At 48.7% G+C, this 21,819-nt stretch overlaps 1 protein-coding gene across 1 annotated transcript in view; it reads right to left on the bottom strand.

Moving 5' to 3' along the window:
- The window catches only part of ELOVL5 (ELOVL fatty acid elongase 5), an 83,914-nt gene that overhangs the window by 21,969 nt on the left and 40,126 nt on the right, over positions 1 to 21,819 (bottom strand). The window contains exons 2-3 of the mRNA XM_056108980.1: positions 6,068 to 6,133; positions 2,344 to 2,531 (exon numbers count right to left, since the gene is read on the bottom strand). Of these exons, the coding sequence (XP_055964955.1) occupies positions 2,344 to 2,531; positions 6,068 to 6,125 (246 nt within the window). The 5' untranslated portion in view covers positions 6,126 to 6,133. The remainder of the gene's footprint in view (positions 1 to 2,343; positions 2,532 to 6,067; positions 6,134 to 21,819) is intronic.

Genomic DNA, 21,819 nt, shown 5'->3' with positions numbered 1-21,819 from the left:
TGATGCTCAGAGGAACATATATGGCGCCAGGAATAAAAGCCAGATGGGGCAAGCACCCTATCACTGTACTGTATCTCCGAACCAGACTCGAAGCTTTCTTAAGGAACAGAATGGCTCTATCGTGCATCAGTTATGGGAAAGAAAACTGCAGCCAGGGAGCCTGGAAGCTTACCATGCTTCTGTCCCTTGGGCAGACAGAGGCACCCTGTGTGGGCCTCGAAGTCCCTCTTCATGCAACTACATCACCTTCAATCTAGAACTGTCACTGTCACTGTCCTCCCGTTGTTCATCGATTTGCTCGAGCGGGCCCAGTACCGTCTCCATTGTGAGACTTGTTGTTACTGTTTTTGGCATATCGAATACGTCATGGGGAGCTTGCCAGGTTATACCATGAGGGTGGGATCCTCTTGGTAGCTTGCTGGGCTCTCTGAGAGGGATGGGGGAATCAAACCTGGGTCAGCTGCATACAAGGCAAACACCCTACCCGCTGTACTGGGTCAAACAGGGGCTGTTGTATGCTAGGCCTGGACCTTAAGCCCTTTTCTAGCTGATAGGCCCCCCACATCTTTATAATTTTTATCATGCAGAATTTGTAGTCTGTCTGTCTGCCTGTCCTCCCATTGTTTATCGATTTGCTTGAGCGGGCCCAGTAACGTCTCCATCATGAGACTTGTTACTGTGTTTGGCATATCAAATACACATCACAGGTAGCTTGCCAGGCTTTGTCATGTGGGCGAGATACTCTCGGTAGCTTGCTGGGCTCTCCAAGAGGGGCAGAGGAATCGAACTCGGGTCAGCCATAGTTGGCTGTGTGCAAGGCAAATGCCCTACCGCTGTGCTATAGCTCCAGCCCCAGACAACAGGACAGAAATACAACAGCACACACACACACACACACACACACACACACACACACACACACAGGAGTGTAGGCATTTTATGGGATGTCAAGCATGCAAGCAATGACAGTAACTCACTAGCCTAGTCATGAATCTTTATTCGGCTTCTGAAACACACACACAGGAGAACAAGAGCTCCCATGCGAGGCAGCACCTCTGACCTCAAATCCGGGGACACTCTCTCCTCTCTCTCTCTCTCTCTCTCTCTCTCTCTCTCTCTCTCTCTCTCTCTCTCTCTCTCCCCACACACACACTCCCAGGAGACACCAGCAGAGCCTGACGCTGAGGGACACTCCCTGGTCCCTCTGAGGCTAGCACCAGCCTCCCCTCGTCTTCTTCCTTTGTCATCTATACTATACCTTGGGGAATTAAAGCCGCAGTAAAAGACTGCAACTCTCAACAGGAGTGCCCGAAAGTTTTCCTTCTATTACCGCTGATTTCCCCGTCCCCAGAGGTTAGCAACAGCTTTGAGCTGTAAGCTTTCAAGGTGTTCACCTTCCTCTACACATGTGCTAGAAGGCAGCTTCCCTGGGGAGGTCCCCGGAGACTGTCATCTGCCTCTCATTTTCAAATGTAGGTTACAACAATGTCTCTGAGACCATCAAATTTCGTCTTCGATACTCACTGCAGACTACCGAATGTAGCCTGCCCACACGGCAGAGTCTGGCAAACTCCCCGTGGCGTACCCAATATGCCAAATACCAGTAACAATGATGGGTCTCATTCTCCTAACTCTGAAAGAGCCTTGAATATGACACTTTCTAAAAAAAATCTCAGGGCTAGGACGAAGAGATGTTACTGGGGCCTGCTCGAGGCAATCGACGAATAACTGCAGACAAGAGATATCTGGGTGTAAACCTATACAGACCATTCAAACTCTAAACATTGATCTTACTCTTCTTAACTTTGAAAAAAATGACTTGTCAAATCTCAAGGCTATTTATGACTCGTGGATGGCAACAGAGACTCAACTTTCTACAAAACACAGCCAACAAAAAGAACCTCTCCGTTTCTTCTCCCCCACCTCCAAACAAGGATGACAGATTTATTAAAAGGCTTATAATAATATTTTCAGGTTTGGGTTTTGTGTGTGTGTGTGTGTGTGTGTGTGTGTGTGTGTGTGTGTGTATGCTTTGTTCATTTTCCTCTCTACCTTGCTTGCATCAGAGTTTTTCTGAAAAGTATTTTGATTCTGAGTATGAAACGCAAGGAACAGAAGAATCAATAACAGTGGTTTCTATTTTAGATATTCTAAAAGGTGTATCTGTGCAAACAACTCTGGCATTTAGAAAAATCAATTCTAAGACATACTCCAAAAGCACTGACGTTCTTGCTTTCTAAGTCCCTCCACCCACCAGCTATGTTCTTTTGTTTTGAAACACAGTTCAGAAGAGCAACATGGAACGTATTTAAGTGAGGAGACCCACATGAACTTGGAACCTACCTCAACGAACATATAGAGAGACAGCAACGTGAGTCCCAGGTTATATAGCACTAAAATTCCCCGGCAAGAGAACGCCTGCCGATTCTTCATATATTTTGGTCCCAGCCATACAATTAGTAAGTATATGATGGAGCAGATAAAAGTGGGGATGTAATTGTCCAGAAGAAACCATCCTTTTACCCTTGTATCTGGTGGGGGGGGAAGAAAAAAAAAACAGTGAGTGATTAGTAAGACAGCAACATATATTTAAAAAAAAAAAAGCCACAAGTTTTTTTTCAAACATTAAAAGGATTTCTCTCAGTGATTATTTGTCACCTCACATTAAAGTTTCATGCTAACAAAGTAAACCAGTAGAGGAAGCAAAGAAATTTAATATACATTGTACACGGTTTTACTTAGTCAAAGAATTTTTTTGAACATCCTTTTCAAAGACTCTTAGAGAAAATGAGAAGGCTTTGCTTTCCATTAACTGGATTTATGAACCAGATTTGTTGAATTATGCATGGGATGATGAAACCCTAGAAACAAACAGTCTTTGAACTCCGGGGGCCGCACTCTCGGCCCCGTGTCGGCAAGTGCATCCCGCAGGCAGACTCAGGAGGGCCTGGGTGGCGCAGGGCCCACTGGCCAGTTGTGGGCAGAAAGGCAGTGTTTGCCATGGAGGTGGGATCGGGTCCAGAGCCAAGGACGCGATGGCTGTGGAAGTGGAGCAGCCCTCGGAGAAGTGACTCTCTCGGGGACCCAAGGAGAAGCTAGAAAGAGAAGCCAGACTTAGGGCCACTGGCGTAAGAGACCCACAGTCCTCTGCTCCCCCCCTCTAAACTAGGCAAGATCAAAGAACTAGTCCAGGTAGCTGCAACAGTGAGCTGGCAGCTGTCTCCAGGGAGGGAGGCTAAGTCCAGGCCGCCAGAGCGCCAAGGTGCTACCTGTTCCCTGCAAGACTCGTTCTAGCCCAGAAGCACATTCCTCCGCCTCCTGCAACGGTAAAGCCTTAGCCTGCAGCAACTCCAGCCCGTCTGGTCTCAAGGCCCGCCTCAGGACCCACGGCACAGAGAAGCCACCCTGGCCCTCCCTGACCATACGGCTTTTCTCTCCAGAGGACAAGCCCGGGTGAAAAGCTCCACTGTGGGACCAAGCGCACCTCTTTTTCTTGCACACACCCTGCATTCTCCCAGGGTGCCCCCTCGTGCCTTGGCTTCAGAGGCAGACATCCCTCCCCTGCTCCCTACTAGCTATTCTAGGCAGGTGGAGGGTGTGAAAATCTTTTGTTTTCTGTCCAACCTGCTTGTTACACTTCCGGAGCACTTGGCGCAAGGACCTGGCCAAGCAGAGGGGGCTGCTCTCTGCTGACAGGTTCAGACATGGACTCAAGAAGTAACTGCAGCCACTGAGATGACATGAAGGGCTCTGAGGCAGTGTCCTACTTCTCACAACCATGAGCATGAACGGATTCCTTCCTCATCCTCTGGAAGAGATGCCTGGAGATGCTTGGAACCATGGAAGGTGAGGGGCTGCATGAGGCCGGAGCTGTGATAACTGGGGGCCGGGATGTATGAAATGACAAGTACGGGTCCCTGGCTCATATGAAAAGCCCCCCCCCAAAAAAAAGAAAAACAACAAAAAACTCAGCCATGGCCCATCCTCATAAACAACTAATTTTATTACTGTTTCAGATATGAAAGAAAGAATGAATTAGCCCCTCCAAGTTGAAGGAAGGCACTGTTTCTGCATAGGCGCACATTGGTTATCTGATTCATTTCTTCCCATTGACAGTAGCTTTTTTTGGGCTGGAGCAATAGCACAGTGGTAGGGTGTTTGCCTTGCGCGCAGCCAGCCTGGCTGAGCCGGGTTCGATTCCTCCACCCCTCTCGGAGAGCCCGGCAAGCTACCGAGAGTATCTCACCCGCTCGGCAGAGCCTGGCAAGCTACCCGTGATGTATTCGATATGCCAAACACAGTAACAACAAAGTCTCCAATGGAGACGTTACTGGGCCCACTCGAGCAAATCGATAAACAACGGGAGGACAGTGACAGTGACAGTTGCTTTTTGGGTCACACCCGGCGATGCACAGGAGTTACTCCTGGCTCATGCACTCAGGAATGACTCCTGGTGGTGCTTGGAGGACCATATGGGATGCTGGGAATCGCACCTAGGTCGGCTGCGTGCAAGGCAAACGCCCTCCCCGCTGTGCTATTGCTCCAGCCCTGACAGTAGCTTATTTAATCTGCCCCATACTTTGATGGGGGTGACCAGTGAGTAATACTGGCTGAAGTATAAGTCTACACATACACATCTTGGGCTAACTGACCCAGATCAACCATGGAGAAGTTAAACTGAGGGGGTTACACTGAGTCAAACTATGTTTACATTTTTTTTAAAGTATTATAGTTTTTTGGGTTAAACCTGGCAATGTTCCGGGGAGCAGACTGTGGTGCTGGCTTGGCCACATGCAAGGTAAGCGCCTTAGCTCTGTACTCTCTCTCTCTGGCCCAAAGATGTGATTTTAAAATTCCATATGAGATACAAAGACCTTCCAGAGAAGTCTTCGCACCAACTGAAATTCTTTCTCTACTTCCTCACTACCACCACAGTGGGTACTCAAACATATTCTATTTCTGCTATGTTAATAGAAGAATTTTGTCATGATTTTATACTTAAAAAACTGTTAAGTCAGGAGGGACCAGAGAGATTGCTAAGGCACTTCGCAATGCACTGGCTAAGATGCCTGCCGACTCCAATTCCCTGGAACCCCAACCCCCACTAGGAGTGATCCCTGGGTGCAGAGCCAAAATAAGATCTGAGCACAGCCAGGGAGGCCCCCCACCACCACAAAAAAAAAAAATCATAAGTGAAATAGAATCATCCCATCTATTAAAATGCTCCTTTTAGCTTTTCTAAGACCTTTTCTGGAATCTATAAAGGTTGTTTACCCAGGGGTTGGAGGGGTTTGTCAGGAGTAGGGAGTTAACAGAGATTGTTGCTGTTGTTGGTTTTATTTTGTGGTGACTAGGATTAAGTCCAGCACCTCATACACACAGGCAGACTCACTGGGCTCTGGCCCTGCCTGCAAAATTCTTTATAGTTAAGATATTATGAAACATTACAGATGACACTTTTAAAGAGGCAATATAGCTGGTTGCATGTCCTGAAAGTATAATAGAAGACTAATTATAAAAACTTAGTGGAGGTGTATCTGTTTACATGACATATAAAAGGATGTTTAATAAGATACTAAAATTGTGAAAGGAAGTGCTGTAAACTTTCTTTTTTTTTTTTTCTTCCTTTGGCTTTTGGGTCAGACCCGGTGATGCTCAGGGGTTACTCCTGGCGATGCTTGATCAGATGGGCTTGAACCTGGATCAGCCACGTTCAAGGTAAATGCGTTACTGGCTGTATTATAGCTCTGGTCCAAAGTTGCAAACTTTCTATTGCAGCGTGTGTTTTGGAAACAAGGTCCAACCAGAGACTCGATGCAAACGAACCGCCAGGAATGGCAGTGTGCGTGGCCTCCTCAGGGAAAAAAGAGCCTCTTTCTGGTGAGCTGGAGCAGAGGGTGGGCGGCAGTTCTCGGCTCCAGCCAGGGCATAGCAGTCAAGCCCCTCAGTATTCAGGACAAAGCTGCAGTCCGCCAACAGAAAGACCAACATTTTCTAGAATCTTGTTATGCAATATTTAAAAGTGGGGATGGGAGAATAGAAGAAGAAAAATGAAAAACCACCTTACCTCGGGGGCCGAGCCATGCCCTGAAATAGGTACTAAGTGATGCGTCAAAATGTTCCATTTTAAAACCTATTAAAGGAAAAAAAAAGTATCGATTAATCTCAACTGAAAATGCTTTTCATAATAGTAAAGTTTTAAAAATAAAAGGAACAGAACAAGAGCAAAATTTTTCCAAAGACATGCTATGGTTAAGGTTAAGCTCTACACACTGAAATATCCATGTCCTCACCTCCCAACTTACAAAAAGGAACTTATGTGCTAGGCCAAGTCCTGCTCTGGACACGGGTGCCAGAATCCAGACCCAGGGCTCACATAAAACAGACGTGCCCTGAGCTGAGCCCCCTCCCCAGCCCTGACAGCCGTCTGTTAATACATTTCAGGGAAGTCAAAAGGCATAAGTAGACTCTCGATGGTAGAGCAGTTGCCTTGTAAGTACTGAAAAACCTAGGTTGGATCCCAACACTGCACTCCCCAATTTACATCACAGTCAGGGTCCTCCCATTATTCATGCACTTGTTTGAGTGGGCCCAGTAACGTCTCCACCATGAGACTTGTTGTTACTGTGTTTTATAAATATGTATATTGGTTGGCCAAACACAGTAACCAATTTACATATTTATAAATAAAATTCACACATGGACTTTTGTGTATTTTTTCGTGTGTAGACATATCTGTTTTAATTTTTTTAAATATATTTTTACATGTGGACATCAGAAGGGAAGGAAAGACAACTCTCACGAATGCGCTGTTTGATAAATACCAATAAATACCAATAAATACCAATAAATACCAATAAATACCAATAAAGCCCCTGGAAGGTCTTTGCTCAGTTCCAGAAAATCTCTTCATGCCACTGTAGCCAAGAGGCACAGGGGCCGAAGGGAAAGGGGCAGACAGAGCTGTCCAGCAGCGCGGTCAGCACCCACCGACAACACACATACAACCTAGGACCTAGAGTGCCCAGCAAAAACCCTCTCCTCTGCCTGGAATGTGCATTATTATTTTTAAATACTTCATGTCCAAAGCTATTATTTAAAAAAAAAATAGTAAAAGTGGGTAAGGCTATGAATATCCCATCACTTCTCTAACCACAATCCATAAAGACTCACTCAGCATTCAAAAGGGAACTAATGACAACATTTCCTGGGTGTACTCTGGAAGAGGTTTCTCATGTGAGCATGAAACAGATCATGCAGGATAGGTGTTTTTCCAGTTGCAGACTGCAAATCCATTAGCAAATCAACAGTCAACCTAAAAATAGTCAACTGACCCACTCCACTTGGTGCTTTGCTCCTAGTGAGATGAATACGGTGGGTCAAGTTTTACTGTATCTGTAAGATCAGTTGACCTATGAATAAAAAAAAGAAGTAGCAATGTAGAGGCCCTGAACAGTCTAAGTCCATGTATCAATTCTATCCATAAATATGTATTTGGGGGGCAGAGTCTTGGATTTTCAGTACTTGAAAGGCAGCCCTGCTCACTACCCAGCTGTATCCCTGACCCAATCAATAGACTGTTGTCAGGACTGCGAAGACAGCTTGGAGCATCGGGGCACATCTGTTTCATCAGTGAGCCCTGGTCTGAATTCTGGTACTGCACGGTTCTTAAGCAGGGCAGGGAGTCACCCGGGAGCATGACCCCGAAAGAAATAAAAGCATCAGTAGACTATTAACAAGGTCAATTAACATACGCCGTATCATTCTTACACTCTAATCCTATAAATGAAGCAAGCTAAAGAAAATATTATTCAGAAAAGCATGAGATGAAACGATAAAGCAGGAATAGTCATTAAGCAACACTTTATTTTCTTTGCATAAGTGAACCTGCATCATCAGAAACCCACGTGGTTCAAAGGGCAGCTGATAGCTCAAGGAAGAAAGGATAGAAATTGTGCACTGGATCCCAGAAGGACAAGGACCAGCCAGAGAGAGGCCTCCCCCAGGAGTCAAAACTATCTTGCTTTCAAAGGCTGGGTACACAGCTTACTAACGGGTCACAATAAACGCTCACTGGGTACTGAAGCGAGAGAGGGCAAGAATTGGCACAGAGGCAGATGCTGGCATAGGGTCACAGGGGTTCGGCACTGGACTCTGATAGATCACTGGGTTCTGAAAACCCATTCTTTTTTTTTTTTTAATTTTTATTAGTGAGACACCATGAGGTACAGTTGTAGACTTACAAACTTTTGTGCTTGGGTTTCAATTATACAATCATCAAGTACCCATCCCTCCATCGGTGCCCATTTCCCACCACCACGGATCCCAGTATCCCTCCCACCCCCCATCCCCCACATCCCACCCTGCCTCTGTGTCAGGGCATTCCCTTTTGTTCTCTCTCTCTCTCTTATTGGGTGTTGTGGAAAAACCCATTCTTTCCCCTTGCCCCCCACTTACTAGCAAACCCATCTGTAAAGTGAAAGAAAAAGTAACTGCCTAAAGGTTAAAAAATAATAATAATTTAACACCCAAGATCCTTAGATCAGGACTAAGCATGAAGTAAGCCCCCCACCTCCACACACACAACATTTTCTGCCACAAGTCTACCATACCATCAACACTCTACATACAGGAAACACCCCGTGTTCGCCCAGAGCACCACCAGGAGTGATTTCTGGGGAGCAAGCTAGAAGTAGCCCCGAGCATTGCAGCATGCCTTTCTGCGCCCATCCTCTTCCCAGCCCCACCAATAACTGCTCTCCGTCTGCAGAGCCCCAGGTCACCAAGACAGCCCACCCACCGCACCCAGAGAACAGCACAGTGAGGGGTTCCGGGGAGGGTGACCCCTTGGGCAGAGGAACTTGTTCAGTAGGAGGCATAAACTTTGCCGGAAAGCCAGGGTGGAAAAGACAGCTCTGCTGACACACCGGAATCGAGTCCCAGTCCCGCGGTGTTCTCGGGCAGCAAAGGAGCAGGCCCCGGGAATTCAATTCAACGGGACCTTTGCAAGGGTGCTCGCAGCCAGAGGCTAAAACCCTCAAGCAAAATCCAGTTTGCAAGTGAGGGGATGTTTGGGTTTTTTTTTTATTTTTTATTTTTTATTAGTGAAACACCATGAGGTACAGTTGCAGACTTACAAATTTTTGTGCTTGGGTTTCGGCTAAACAATGATCGAGTACCCATCCCTCAACCAGTGCAAGTGAGGAGATGTTCAGAGTGACGCTTCTGCAACAGTCAGCCATCCAACATCAGGAAATGCACCTGACAAAACGCAGGAGAGGTGGCATTCGAATTTCACCAAGAGGTCGGTTAGTGGGCGGTGGTACCCCGGTCTCGTTTCAAAGGAAAGAACTCAGGAAAGTTGGAAGCAAGGGGGAAGAAATGTTTTGAATGACAGAACGCAGACCTGTGGAGGGGGTGTCATGGAGGGGAGGGAGGGAGGAGGGCACCGGAGGAAGTGGGAGAAGAGAGAGGCCTCCGGATGAGAAGAAACAACCTAGTGTTACAAGAACAACAAGGCGAGCACCAAGCTCAGCTGCAGCCGTGGGGTTACCATTGTGGCCTCAGAAAAGCAGCGGGATCAGAGGTTAGATTTCAGGCGGCCACCACAAGAGACTGCGGAATTTGGTGTCTGGAGATGCTGAAGAATCTCCTTATGTAAACCACCAGCCTTGCATAATTGGAGCTGAAATTCCAGGAACTGAGGACCCCTGGAAGCAGCCCCCCAAGACCAACCTCACCAGGAGAGTAGGTACCCAGCATGACATGGCTGTGCTCAGCCTCCCCCCCCCCCCCCCCATCCCCTGCATGCCTGGCAATCCCACGGGGCTGTAGACATGTTCACAATCAAACCTCGGAATTTTTGAAACAGTCAGCCAAACACAAAAGGCCACGTGGGAGCCAGCGTGAGAAAGCTCCTGGGTGGGAGGACCGGCTTAGCATGTGAGGTCAGCCCAGGACGGATCCCCGGCACGCAGGGTCCCCCGAACACCACTGGGAACGACCCCAAGCACTAAGTCGGGCGTGTACTACCAGATATGACCCCCCAAACCTAAACAAACCAAAAAAAGCCTCTGTGGAGAGCAATGATTTTGACAAAATTGCTCACTCTTATTGAAATGTTTAAAAGATGCTGAAATAAAGAGCACCAAATAAAGGGTGTTGGGAGGATCCTCCCAGGATGAGAGATGCCTGCTGAAAGTGGACTACAGACCAAACCTGATTGTCACCCATTGCCTCTTTTGCAAACCACAGATCACAGATCATCCTGTTATTCGTCGATTGCCTCGAGCAGGCCCCAGTAACGTCTCCTTCATCCTAGCCCTGAGATTTTTAAGAAAGTGCTACATTCAAGGCTCTTTAGGAGAATGAGACCCATCATTGTTACTGGTATTTGGCATATTGGGTACACCACAGGGAGTTTGCCAGACTGTGTCGTGTGGGCAGGCTACATTCGGTAGCCTGCCAGTTTGTCAAAGTGTTGCAAACCACAACACCCAATAAAGTGAGAGAGAACAAAAAGGAATGCCCTGCCACAGAGGCAGGGTGGGATGGGGGGGATGGGGGGATGAGGGATGGGAGGGATACTGGGACCCGTGGTGGTGGGAAATGGGCACTGGTGGAGGGATGGGTACTTGATCATTGTATAACTGAAACCCAAGCACAAAAATTTGTAAGCCTACAACTGTACCTCATGGCGTTTCACTAATAAAAATTAAAAAAAAAAAAGATGCTGAGATGAGAAAGCGTGGGCGGACAGGCCCTGGAAATCAGTCCTATGACCCAGGAGCCCCTGATTGATTTGGCTCTGACCTGGGGGCGTGTTCCAAGTTTTCCTCTCACTCCCCCTGATGTGCTGCCACCAATGTTAGGGCGTTGAGTTTTGTTTTGGACAGGTTGCCAAGAGACAGCGTCACAGCCTTCGCGGTTGACTCTGCACCATGGCCAGCTTCTGTCTGGCTAGCCGCATGGCTAAGTACCCGTCACGACCAAGCCTTCCCGTTCCCCTTCAGACAGCTCGGCTCCGAGGGGGCCTGCCAGGGCCAGGCATTCAGGCACTGCACGGCCCTCTGGAATCACGTGCGGAGCCAGGAACATTCCAGGCCGGGGGAGTCGGGGGTGGCCGGGAGAAGCCAGTGCACTGACATCATAATGCAAAGTCAAGAGCCAGTGAGGAGAGGAAGTCTGGGGGAGAAGCACACGACCCGGAAAACACAGTGGGGAGGCCACCGACAACAGGTGACATAACAGGTGTCCGTCGGAGAGCAGGCGCCCTGCAGTGAGGGGCAGGAGAGTGGACGCCCACGGCCACGGCCAGCCTAACTGCAGCGCCCAGGGACAGGATGGAACTATTAGTGTTGAACCCTTGGTTGCTGGTGGCCAAGAGGACTTGTGGGCCTGGCATTCCTAAGGAAGGGGAGAGGCGTGTGCTCCTGGCAAAACCCTGGCGGCCTGCCTGAGGGGGGTCTGGAGTGACGGGAACAGCATGAGCCCCTTTGCACAGAATGTACAAGCCACAGCAGATCCGCAGCAGGTCCCCAGAGCCCAAGCGGCAAACGGGCTGGTGACATCACTGCTCAATCCCCCAGGCGGTTTCTTGGGCAGTGAGCTGGGCCAAGTGGGAACACAGCTGCTCTGAACAATCGCACTCACAGTAACTAAGCCCAGGCGCTGGGCCCGTGGAAGAGGCACTTCGGCCCAAAGCGCTGAAGAAGAATCAGCCGTTCTTTGATCTGGCGCGTTCCCCCAGAGCAGACTGAAGGAAGGATGGGGGGGTGGCTGGCACGCCCCATCCATCAGATCCCACAGATACCAGACCCAAGCGTTACTTCCCTGAGCCCCAGCCAGGAGTCTGTGACACTCCTGCCCGCTCCAGGACTCCTGGATTACAAGTCACAGCAGGAAGTAATGGGATCCACCAAAAAGGTCCAACCCCAACAGTATGAAAGTGATTCAACCAGTTCCAGCAGCAGCACAGAGAAAACAGCAACAGAACCAACCGGACGGGAGAAGGTGAAAACAGGGCAGGTACAATTCCAGCCCATTTTTCAAAGATTCTCTTTTCTGCGTATTTTCCCCAAGAACGCTTTGTTGAAAGCCACTCCCCACTGTTAAATTCTGGGGCATTTTATGCAACTGTTTTAACCGTGCCGTGGTTAAGTATCACACTATGGAAAGCCCAGGGTCTTCTCATTCTCTTCCCATTATCCTATACTACAGGTGGATGCAAGAACTTTCTGCACCCAGCCACCTCTTATCGAGGTCTGAGCCTCCTGGACGTAGGTCTGTGAATATCTAGTGTACGTGCAAGGTTTTAGGATGGAAGTAAGCCTCGTGCCTGGATTCGAGAAGACCGAAACCACTATGGCATGAAAGAAACCTGGAAATGTGAATGCAAGTAATCTACTTGTGTGTGATGCAAAATCCGAACCCTAAATATTTAGAAGCGAGCCCAGCGCACGCAAGTGAGAAGTTCCCTCCAGCAGAATAAGCTGCCGGGGTGAGCTGGCAGCTTTGATCTAATAAACGCTCACTCTGATCTAATACCAAACCGTCTAGTGGAGGCCTATTTGGATTAAAAAAAAGAAAAAAAAAAAGACAGGAACAAAACTGTCCCACATCTCTCCTCTCCATTGTGGAATGGCAGTGAGGTGGGACTGGGGGGGAGGGGACCCTGGAGAGAGGTCACAGGGTCACTGAGTAAACCACCCACCCTCGCTCCAGCACATCAACCAAGGAGAACTCTGCCCCAATGAGAATGCACAGTAAGTATCCCAGAGTGTCTGTATTGCAAACCATAATGCCCAAAAGTAGAGAGAGAGTATGGGGGATATTGTCTGCCATGGAGGCAGAGGGAGGGTGGGAAAGGGGGGTTATACCGGGGATATTGGTGGAGGGGAATGTGCACTGGTGGAGGGATGGGTGTTTGATCATTGTGTGATTGTAACCCAAACACGGAAGCTTGTAAGTATCTCATGGTGATTCAATAAAATTTAAAAAAAAAAGAAAAAACTCTGAAAATTTAGTACAGGAAAGAGAGAGAGAGAGAGAGAGAGAGAGAGAGAGAGAGAGAGAGAGAGAGAGCGCGAGCGCTCAAGGAGTCCTTTGGGCATCTTCGCAGATACCAAAATATGGGGGCCCAGGGACATAGCTCAGTGAGAAGGCACAAGCCGAACATGCCCTGGACTCAATTCCTAGCACAACAAACCCCCCACAATTTGGGGGACAACAGTCAACTTAAAGGGTTGGAGTATATGTCCTGCAAATAGAGGAGTCCTCAATTCAGTCCCAGGAACCACAGGGCCCTGAAGTGCTCCCCTGCAACTCACATCCATTCCTCGCCGCATCCTGTCCCCCCCAAAAAAAAAGTCATACCAAGACCTGGAATCGGGAATAAGGCTGAGGAAAGAACATGCCTTACCTGGACAAGAACGCAGGCTCAACCACAGGAACATGACTGCCCCTCCCAGCATGGCCCGTAGATCCCTGACCTCCCCCAAAACAGCCTCACAGCAGACCGACCAAAATGAAATACAATAAAGACACCAAGATAGGAACAAGACACACCCAGCCGTGCTCAAGGCTCACTCCTGGCAGTGGCCATATTCAGTGTGGCCATCACCTGGTGATGATCAGGGTGGCCATGTTTGGTGTGGGGTATCAAAGGTCCGCTGGAGACAAGTGCTTTAGCCTCCTATACTAGCTCCCGGGTTTGATCACTCCACCCCTCTCGGAGAGCCTAGCAAGCTACTGAGAATATCTCTCCCGCATGGCAGATCCAGGCAAGCTCCCCATGACGTATCCAATATGACAAACACAGTAACAACAAGTCTCAAAAAATTGGAGACTTTACTGGGCCCACTCGAGCAAATCGATGAACAAATGGGAGGACAGTGACAGTGACTATCTCCCGGGCCCAACATAATAAGAAAAAGAACCCAGAAACTTAAATTTCCTGCAACTACAACCGTACTTCAACTTTAAGGCTCGGCACTGATCCTTAAGTAGGGTCTTCATTCTTCTTGTAGTTAAGGGACAATCTCCCTCTTCTCTAACGCCCCCTTCCCTGTGAAACCAAATGCCATGGCATTTGATGTGAATTGCTTATTGGATATCCACGTGACTTACCACTGAGATATGACTCGAGGAGAGCACACACCTCACACAGGCAGGCTCAGGGTTCAACCCCCCACACGGCAAAAATCTGAACATCTGAAGCAGATGTTTAACTGTTACGAAGTATCACTTCACCAAACTGTGCGCTCTAGATTTCTGATCTGTAGCACGGAAACACTGTCCTCCCGCTGTTTAAGTTGCTCGAGTGGGCCCAGTAATGTCTCCATCGTGAGACTTGTTGTTACTGTGTTTGGCATATCGAATACGTCACCGATAGCTTGCCAGGGTTTGCTGTGCGGGTGAGATACTCTCAGTAGCTTGCCGGGCTCTCCAAGAGGGGCGGAGGAATTGAACTTGGGTTGGCTGGGCCAGCCGCAGGCAAGGCAAACACCCTACCGCTGTGCTATCACTCCAGATTTCTGATCTTAAAAAAAAAAGAGTTGCTAATTTTTTTCTTTTTTGAAGTTACAATTCTTAAAAAAAAAAGGGGGGGGGCTGGAGCGATAGTACAGTGGGTAGGGCTTCTGCCTTGCACGCGGCTGACCTGGGTTCGATTCCCAGCATCCCATAGGGTCCCCTGAACACCGCCAGGAGTGATTCCTGAGTGCAGACCCAGGAGTGACCCCTGTGCATTGCCGGGTGTGACCCAAAAAGAGGAAAAAAAAAAAAGCTCCAAGGGGTCAGGGAAACAATTTTCTCTCCTACCCATTCATTCTTTTAACAATCCACTTGTTTTCAGCTGGCCTGGGAACACTTTTCCTGGTGGCTGCCAGTTAAGGCAATAAATTAAGCGGCGCTTTAATTTGGGAGTCACAACCGTGTTTCTTGAATTTAAAAAAGCCTTTTCTAGGTTGGGGGGAAAAGGCAGCTCCAAAGAGGAAGAGAGGAAACTTCTGTTGCTCGGGACTGAAGACCAGGACAGGTGGGAAAGGGCCGAAACTCAGCCGCAGAAACCCCTCGGAAAGGAGGCTCGCCAGTAACCGACCACACCGGAGCAAGGCTTCCTTCTTGGCTCTGCTATGTCGATGGTGGTGGCCACTCTGGCAGAGCAGGTGATGTCGAGCTGGCGTCTGACTCACGAGAAAGAGCCCGACTCGGCGGGAGCTTCAGAGACAAAACTGCACACTGACCTCCAGATGTAACCTGCCTGTGCCAAATGTAACCTGCCCACACGGCAGAGTCTGGCAAACTCCCCGTGGTGTCCCCAATCTGCCAAATACCAGTAGCAAGGATGAGTCTCATTCTCCTAACCCTGAAAGAGCCTTGAATATGGCACTTTTTAAAGAAAATCTCAGGGCTAGGACGAAGGAGACATTACTGGGGCTTGCTCGAGGCAATCGACGAACAACAGGATGGTCATGATCGTGATTGTCACACCTCCAGATGCGCACAACAGGGCACTTTCCTGACTGACGCAGGGGCCAAGGAGGCTGCACCGGCTTCCTGCTAATAAAATGAACAATTGAGGGAAATGCTACCATCGCTGCCACGTAGTTCTCTTTTGTGGCCCCAGGAGATTGGGTTAACAGATGCAGCTCCTGCGAACTTGGCTGCCGCTCCTGAATTAGGAAGTCCTTGTTTGGTTTTGGGTTTGGGGGCCACACGTGGTGATGCTCAGAGGTTAGTCCTGGCTCTGCAATCAGGAATTACTCTGGTGGTGCTGGGGGACCATGCCAGATGCCAGGGTTGAGACCTGGGTTGGCTGCATGCAAGGCAAACCCCTCCCTGCTCACACAGCTCTGTATTTCTCTATGTCCAATGGGACTACTGGCTGTGAATCCAGGGATTTTTTTTTCTTTTTGGGTCACACCCAGCGCTTGCACAGGGGTTACTCCTAGCTCATGTACTCAGGAATCACTCCTGGCAGTGCTTGGGGGACCAGATGGGATGCTGGGAATTGAACCCCGGTTGGCCTCATGCAAGACAAACACCCTACCTGCTGTGCTATCACTCCAGCCCCGGATTTTTTTTTCGGGGGGTGCTTTTTGGGTCACACCTGGCAATACACAGGTGTTACTCCTGGCTCTGTACTCAGGGGTTACTCCTGGCAGTACTCAGGGGACCATATGGGATGCTGGGAATCAAACCCAGGTCGACCAAGTGCAAGGCAAACGCCCTACCTGCTGTGCTATCTCTCCAGCCCATAGCCCCGGATTTTTAAGTTTCTAAATAAATTCCCCTGGATATTCGGGAATGCACTTTGATCACAGGTTCCCTCTGAGTATGAAAGCAAAGATAGGTCCATATTGGATGTGCCTTTTTTTTGTATTCCCAGAAGCTAATGAACATTTTATCAAGACTCTGGCTTCAATCCCTACCATGCATTGCCCCTCCACACACACACCACCACCACCAGGAATGGACCAGACACACCACACACACACACACACACACACACACACCAGTCATGTAACCTTTCCAGGCAACAGCTTCACATCTTTCAAACTCAGGACAACATGCAATGTTGTCTACATTCATTTCATTCTACATTCTACATTCATCGCGAAATGTCAAGTTTAAACAAAGCAACAACAACAAAAAACCCAATAGTTCTATTTATATATGCTGTTTGGTGATGAATAGGGGGTCTCAGATACCTACCTCACAGCTAAGACCCGGTTGGAAGACAACAGAGAAGGGGTGGGAACCCTTAGCCTCGCTTTCACATGCCACTCATCACTTCTCTAGCTCAAACAGAAAGGAAATTGCAGGCCTATTTTCCAAGTGCTGTGATTATCCATTATACCGGAATTATCTATTCGTCTGCTCATGGTTCCCCTTAAGCTCTGGGCTCCGAAAGGCAGAGCGCCACTCACGTCCCTGTTTATTCGTGCTTATGCACATAGCTCTAGAGAGACTATCTGTCCAGCCCTGCAGGCTGGCCACAGGTGGAAACCCATGAAGGAAAAAGCAAATGGACAAAATCTTCAGGGTCCTTCCAGGGTCCACTCCCAGGTGCTTAAATGTGCCTGCACCCAGGATCACCTCGGAGCTGTGAGCATTCAATTCTGGGGCTGGAGTGATCGTATAGCTGGTAGAGCACTTGCCTTGCACATGGCCAAGCACTTTCACCCCACGGCACCCCATACGGTCCCCCCACATGCCCCCAGGAGTGATCCCGGACAGCAGACCCAGGTGTAATCCCTGAGCACTGCCAGGTGTGACTCTAAAAGAAAAAAAAAATCACTCCCAAAGCTGACCTTTCTAGATTCTGATTCGACAGATGAATGGCTGGAAAATCTCGTTCTGAAAGCCCGCTGATGGGCATCCGTGGTGCAGTTTTCCTGGGGACCACCACGATCCATCTCAGCAGGGGGCCTTAGGCTCCACTACCCGCTCCTGGGGCTCTGACTTTTGCCCCCAGTTTCTTTCTCGAGCATCACGTGGCTCGAGTCTGGACGAAGCCCAACGGCAAACATTTTCATTCAACAAATTCCGTTCAATTTTGCTTTGACTTTCAGGGGAAACTTCCCTCCCACCCCCTTCAAACCATCCCACGAGTAAAAACAAGACTCTCTGAAATGTGACATCAGCTCTTGCAGATTCCATATGCTGTTACACAGCTTGTGTATAACGAAAGCCAACGTGCAGTAAATAGGACCGGATCCCTCCCCTTCTGGAATGTGGTCCTAAGGAATTCCACCGTGAAGAGAGGAGGAGAGCTGTCTGGCACCTGTCAGGAAGGGCAGGCAGTGTCTCTCTCAGTTCTCTGCAATCCCAGCAGCTGTTCTCAGGACACAGAAGGAATTTAATAAATACTTGTTGCATCACATTGAACTGGGGCAGGGAAGGGTACCAAGGAGTGACTGGGCCCCGGTCATCATCTCCTTTTTTTGGGAAGGAGATGATGGGCGATAGCACAGCGGTAGGGCGTCTGCCTTGCACGCAGCCAACATGGCCAAGCCGAGTTCGATTCCTCTGCCCCTCTCGGAGAGCCTGGCAAGCTACCGAGAGTATCTCGCCCGCGCGACAGAGCCTGGCAAGCTACCCGTGACGTATTCGATATGCCAAACACAGTAACAACAAAGTCTCAAAATGGAGACGTTACTGGGCCCACTTGAGAAAAATCGATGAACAACGGGAGGCCCGTGACCGTGAGATGATGGGGAATAGGAGGACTTGTTCCAGCCCTCAGTCCTAAGAGCAAAGCAGAGTAGCCGCTTGGCATCTTGGGATTAGATGGTGACGGTTCTTTCAAGAGTGTGTATCTGTAGGTGGAACCATTGGGTCCCCAGTGATCCCCTCCACACTGAGAGCTGCGCAGTCAACAGAAAACCACAGGAGGGGTAAACTGCCACTTCTCAGCTTCCTCTACAAGACACTGTGATTTCTATCTCGGCCTCGCAGCCAGTGTCTCCAGTTTCCCAGGAAGCTGCCGGCAGCCCCACTGGGAGTGGGACAGAGGGTTGGAACTGGGACCCTCTGCTTAGGACAACCCAGTGGGTTTTGAAGCAGTGCCTTTGAGCTTCACCTGGCCATGGCCTTCACGGTGACATCTCACACCAGACCCTGGTGAAAACAGCCCTGTTCCAGAGACACGGGAGCACAGCACTGGAGATTTCTCTGGGCCCCATACCGAGCCCATTTTGCCTGGGCACCCCAGATGGAGCAGGTGCAGTCTGTTCCAGATAGAACCCTGGCGTCCAAGAGCTTCCACAAGCAAGGCCCAGGTGTGAGGGTCACTGTCACTGTGCTCCCGTTGTTCATCAATTTGCTCGAGTGGGCCCACTAACGTCTCCATTTTGAGACTTTGTTGTTACTGTGCTTGGCATATCAAATACGTCACAGGGAGCTTGCCAGGCTCTGCCGTGCGGGCGAGATACTCTCGGTAGCTTGCTGGGCTCTCCGAGAGGGGCAGAGGAATCGAACCTGGCTCGGCTGGGCTGGCTACGCTCAAGGCAAACGCCCTACCGCTGTGCTATCGCTCCAGCCCAGGTATGTGGGTACCAGGACTAAATCTCCAGGCTGCATGGCAGCAGAGGCACTGAGTGGTCCCTCCCCGGCTCTCCGTCCCTCTTCAGCCTGGCTGTCACACCCACAAGCTTCCGCCTGGCACCATCTTGGCACACCAACAGCCCTGGCCCGGAGACTCCCAATTGAATCCCCAAATGGATTAGCGCCCTACAGAGACGTCTCTGGAACCCAACCACCTATAATCTAGGATCCCCGAAGCACGTATTGCAAAGTGGCCACACAAACTCTCACACTATTCAAAATGTAAAGTAAAGTAAAATAAAGGCCCTCCCGTTGATCATCGATTTGCTCGGGTGGGCCCAGTAATGTCTCCATTGGAGACTTTGTTGTTACTGTGTCTGGCATATCGAATACGTCACGGGGAGCTTGCCAGGCTCTGGCGTGCGGGCGAGATACTCTCGGTAGCTTGCCGGGCTCTCCGAGAGGGGCGGAGGAATCGAACTCGGGTCGGCTATGTTGGCTGCGTGCAAGGCAAATGCCCTACTGCTGTGCTATCGCTCCAAAATGAGCAATGGAAAATAAATGATCTAACATCTACCCCTGGCAGGCAGGTGGTGGGAAAATTCGGGCAAAACATAATGCCCCAAAGTAGAGAGAGAGTATTAAGGAAATCGTTTGCCATAGAGGCAGGGTGAGGACTGGGGTGGGGGTGGGGGAGATACTGGGGACATTGGTGGTGGAAAATGGGCACTGGTGGAGGATGGGTGTTTCGATCAACGTATGGCTGAATCTCAAACATGAAAGCTCTGTAACTGTATCTCACGGTGATTCAATAAAATTTTTTAAAAGAAGAAAGGAAGGGGGAAATTAATTTTAAAACGAAATAAAATGCTTTCAAAGGGGGGAAAAAAGACCCTGGTGACATTCATTCCACCTGCTGCAGTGATCAGGAATCAATTCCTGACCCTTGGGAGCTGGGAGATAATAAAAAGTCTTGGCAAGTAATTATTCAAAGGCTCACGAGTTGACTGGCAAATGAGGTGTGTGGGGGTGGGAGGGGAGGTTGAGAGTCCACACTCGTTTCCTTTTCCCCACTACTACACCCAGCCAAGGCATCCAGGATAAGCCGGCCCTCGAAACAGAATGGCTCCCCTCTTAATTGCATTTGAGCTGTGAAAGAAACGCCAAGGCAAGAGATGCTTTCAGACCCTACACCAGGCTGAGTCATCCAGGGGGTGTCTGAGCCCACTACCTGCCCAAACAAATCTCTGGCAGCCAAAAATCTCCACTCTCCACAATCGCCACCATGCCCATGGTCATTCTCCACTGCTTGGGATGAGCCTCATCAAGAAATTGATCTGCTGGGGGCTGGAGAGGTAGCACAGTGGGTAGGGCGTTTGCCTTGTATGCGGCCGAGCTGGGTTCAATTCCCAGCATCCACATGGTCCCCTGAGCACTGCCAGGAGTAACTCCTGAGTGCAGAGCCAAGAGGAGTAACCCCTGTGCATTGCCGGGTGTGACTCAAAAAAAAAAAAAAAGAAAAAAATTTGATCTGTTGAAAAACTCAGGTAAGCGGAGGTTTTTTGACTGAAATCCCCAGGATCTCATGGAGTCAGGGATAGACAATGTCTACTGACCTCCCTGTTCTTCAGGAAGCCTGGCAGTCACACCCTTGAACTGCCTCTGGCACCAAATAAGCTCATAAACCAGCCATGATCCAGAGACTCATAAATAAATCTCAAAAGAGATTAAGTTGGAGAGATGCTTCCAGATCCTGTGCCAGGCTCTGTCATCCAGGGCTTCCAAAGTCAGAGTGAAAAATTTAACTATACAATTTGCCATTCAAAATATTTGAATACCTAGGGTGTGTGGCCGCACCATCTCAAACTCGCCACCACGGAAAAACCAGGAGTAGCACACCACATTGGAAGGGATGTGACATAAAGGGTAACCAATCTCGATTAAGAAAATATAAACACCCAAGGCTATATGTCAGTTGTATGTAGTTATATGTCAGTTATCTCTTCTACGAGGGCTTAATGGCTCCATGGTGAGATACAACAATGTTCACACACTTTCTTCTAAGGAATTCTTTTTTTTTTTTTAGCAAATTATAACAAGCAACATAAAATAAATTATTCAGGACCTGCTACAGGGGCAGTCTTGAGGGGTGGTTGGGAAAACTGGAAATAATGGTGGTGGGAAGGTGTTCCGATGGTGGGATTGGTATTGGAATATGGAATGTAATAAATCATTAACTTTATAAAACAATAACTTTAAAGGGAAAAAAAAGAAATGAAATGGCCTGTTAAAAGTGTAGAGTATGGTTATGAGAGCAATTTATAAAACACAAAATTTTTGTTTTTTTTTAAGAGAGAGTGAGCTGGCATTTCTATACCTTTTCAAACTTATGGTAACTGTCCTTATTTTCTGGATGGGCAAACTAAATTTTAGAAATTTTTAAGTAACTCCAAAAAAAAAAAAAAGAGCGGCTATGTAAAGTGTTTTAAACATTGTTGTACTATCCTGGTTTATAAGAACATGATGGTTTTCCTAAGATTTTTCCTAAGATCCAGGAGAGTCAGGGGGTGGTCAGGAAAGCTTCAGCCCCCAGACTCTGTTTCCCAAAAAGAGTGAGTTACTGTACTTGGTTCAAACCTCCTGGCAAATTACACACCTGAATTTCGAGGGTTTTTTGTTTGTTTATTGAATCACAGTGAGACAGAGCACTTCAAAATTGTTCATGATTGCTGTTCAGTCATACAATGTTCCAACATCCATCCCTCCGCC

This window comes from Sorex fumeus, unplaced genomic scaffold, assembly GCF_029834395.1.
Source record: "Sorex fumeus unplaced genomic scaffold, SorFum_2.1 ptg000241l, whole genome shotgun sequence".
Classification (NCBI taxonomy): domain Eukaryota; kingdom Metazoa; phylum Chordata; class Mammalia; order Eulipotyphla; family Soricidae; genus Sorex; species Sorex fumeus.
Note: the sequence above shows the minus strand (reverse complement) of the source record. Positions and strands in the feature narration are given on the sequence as shown.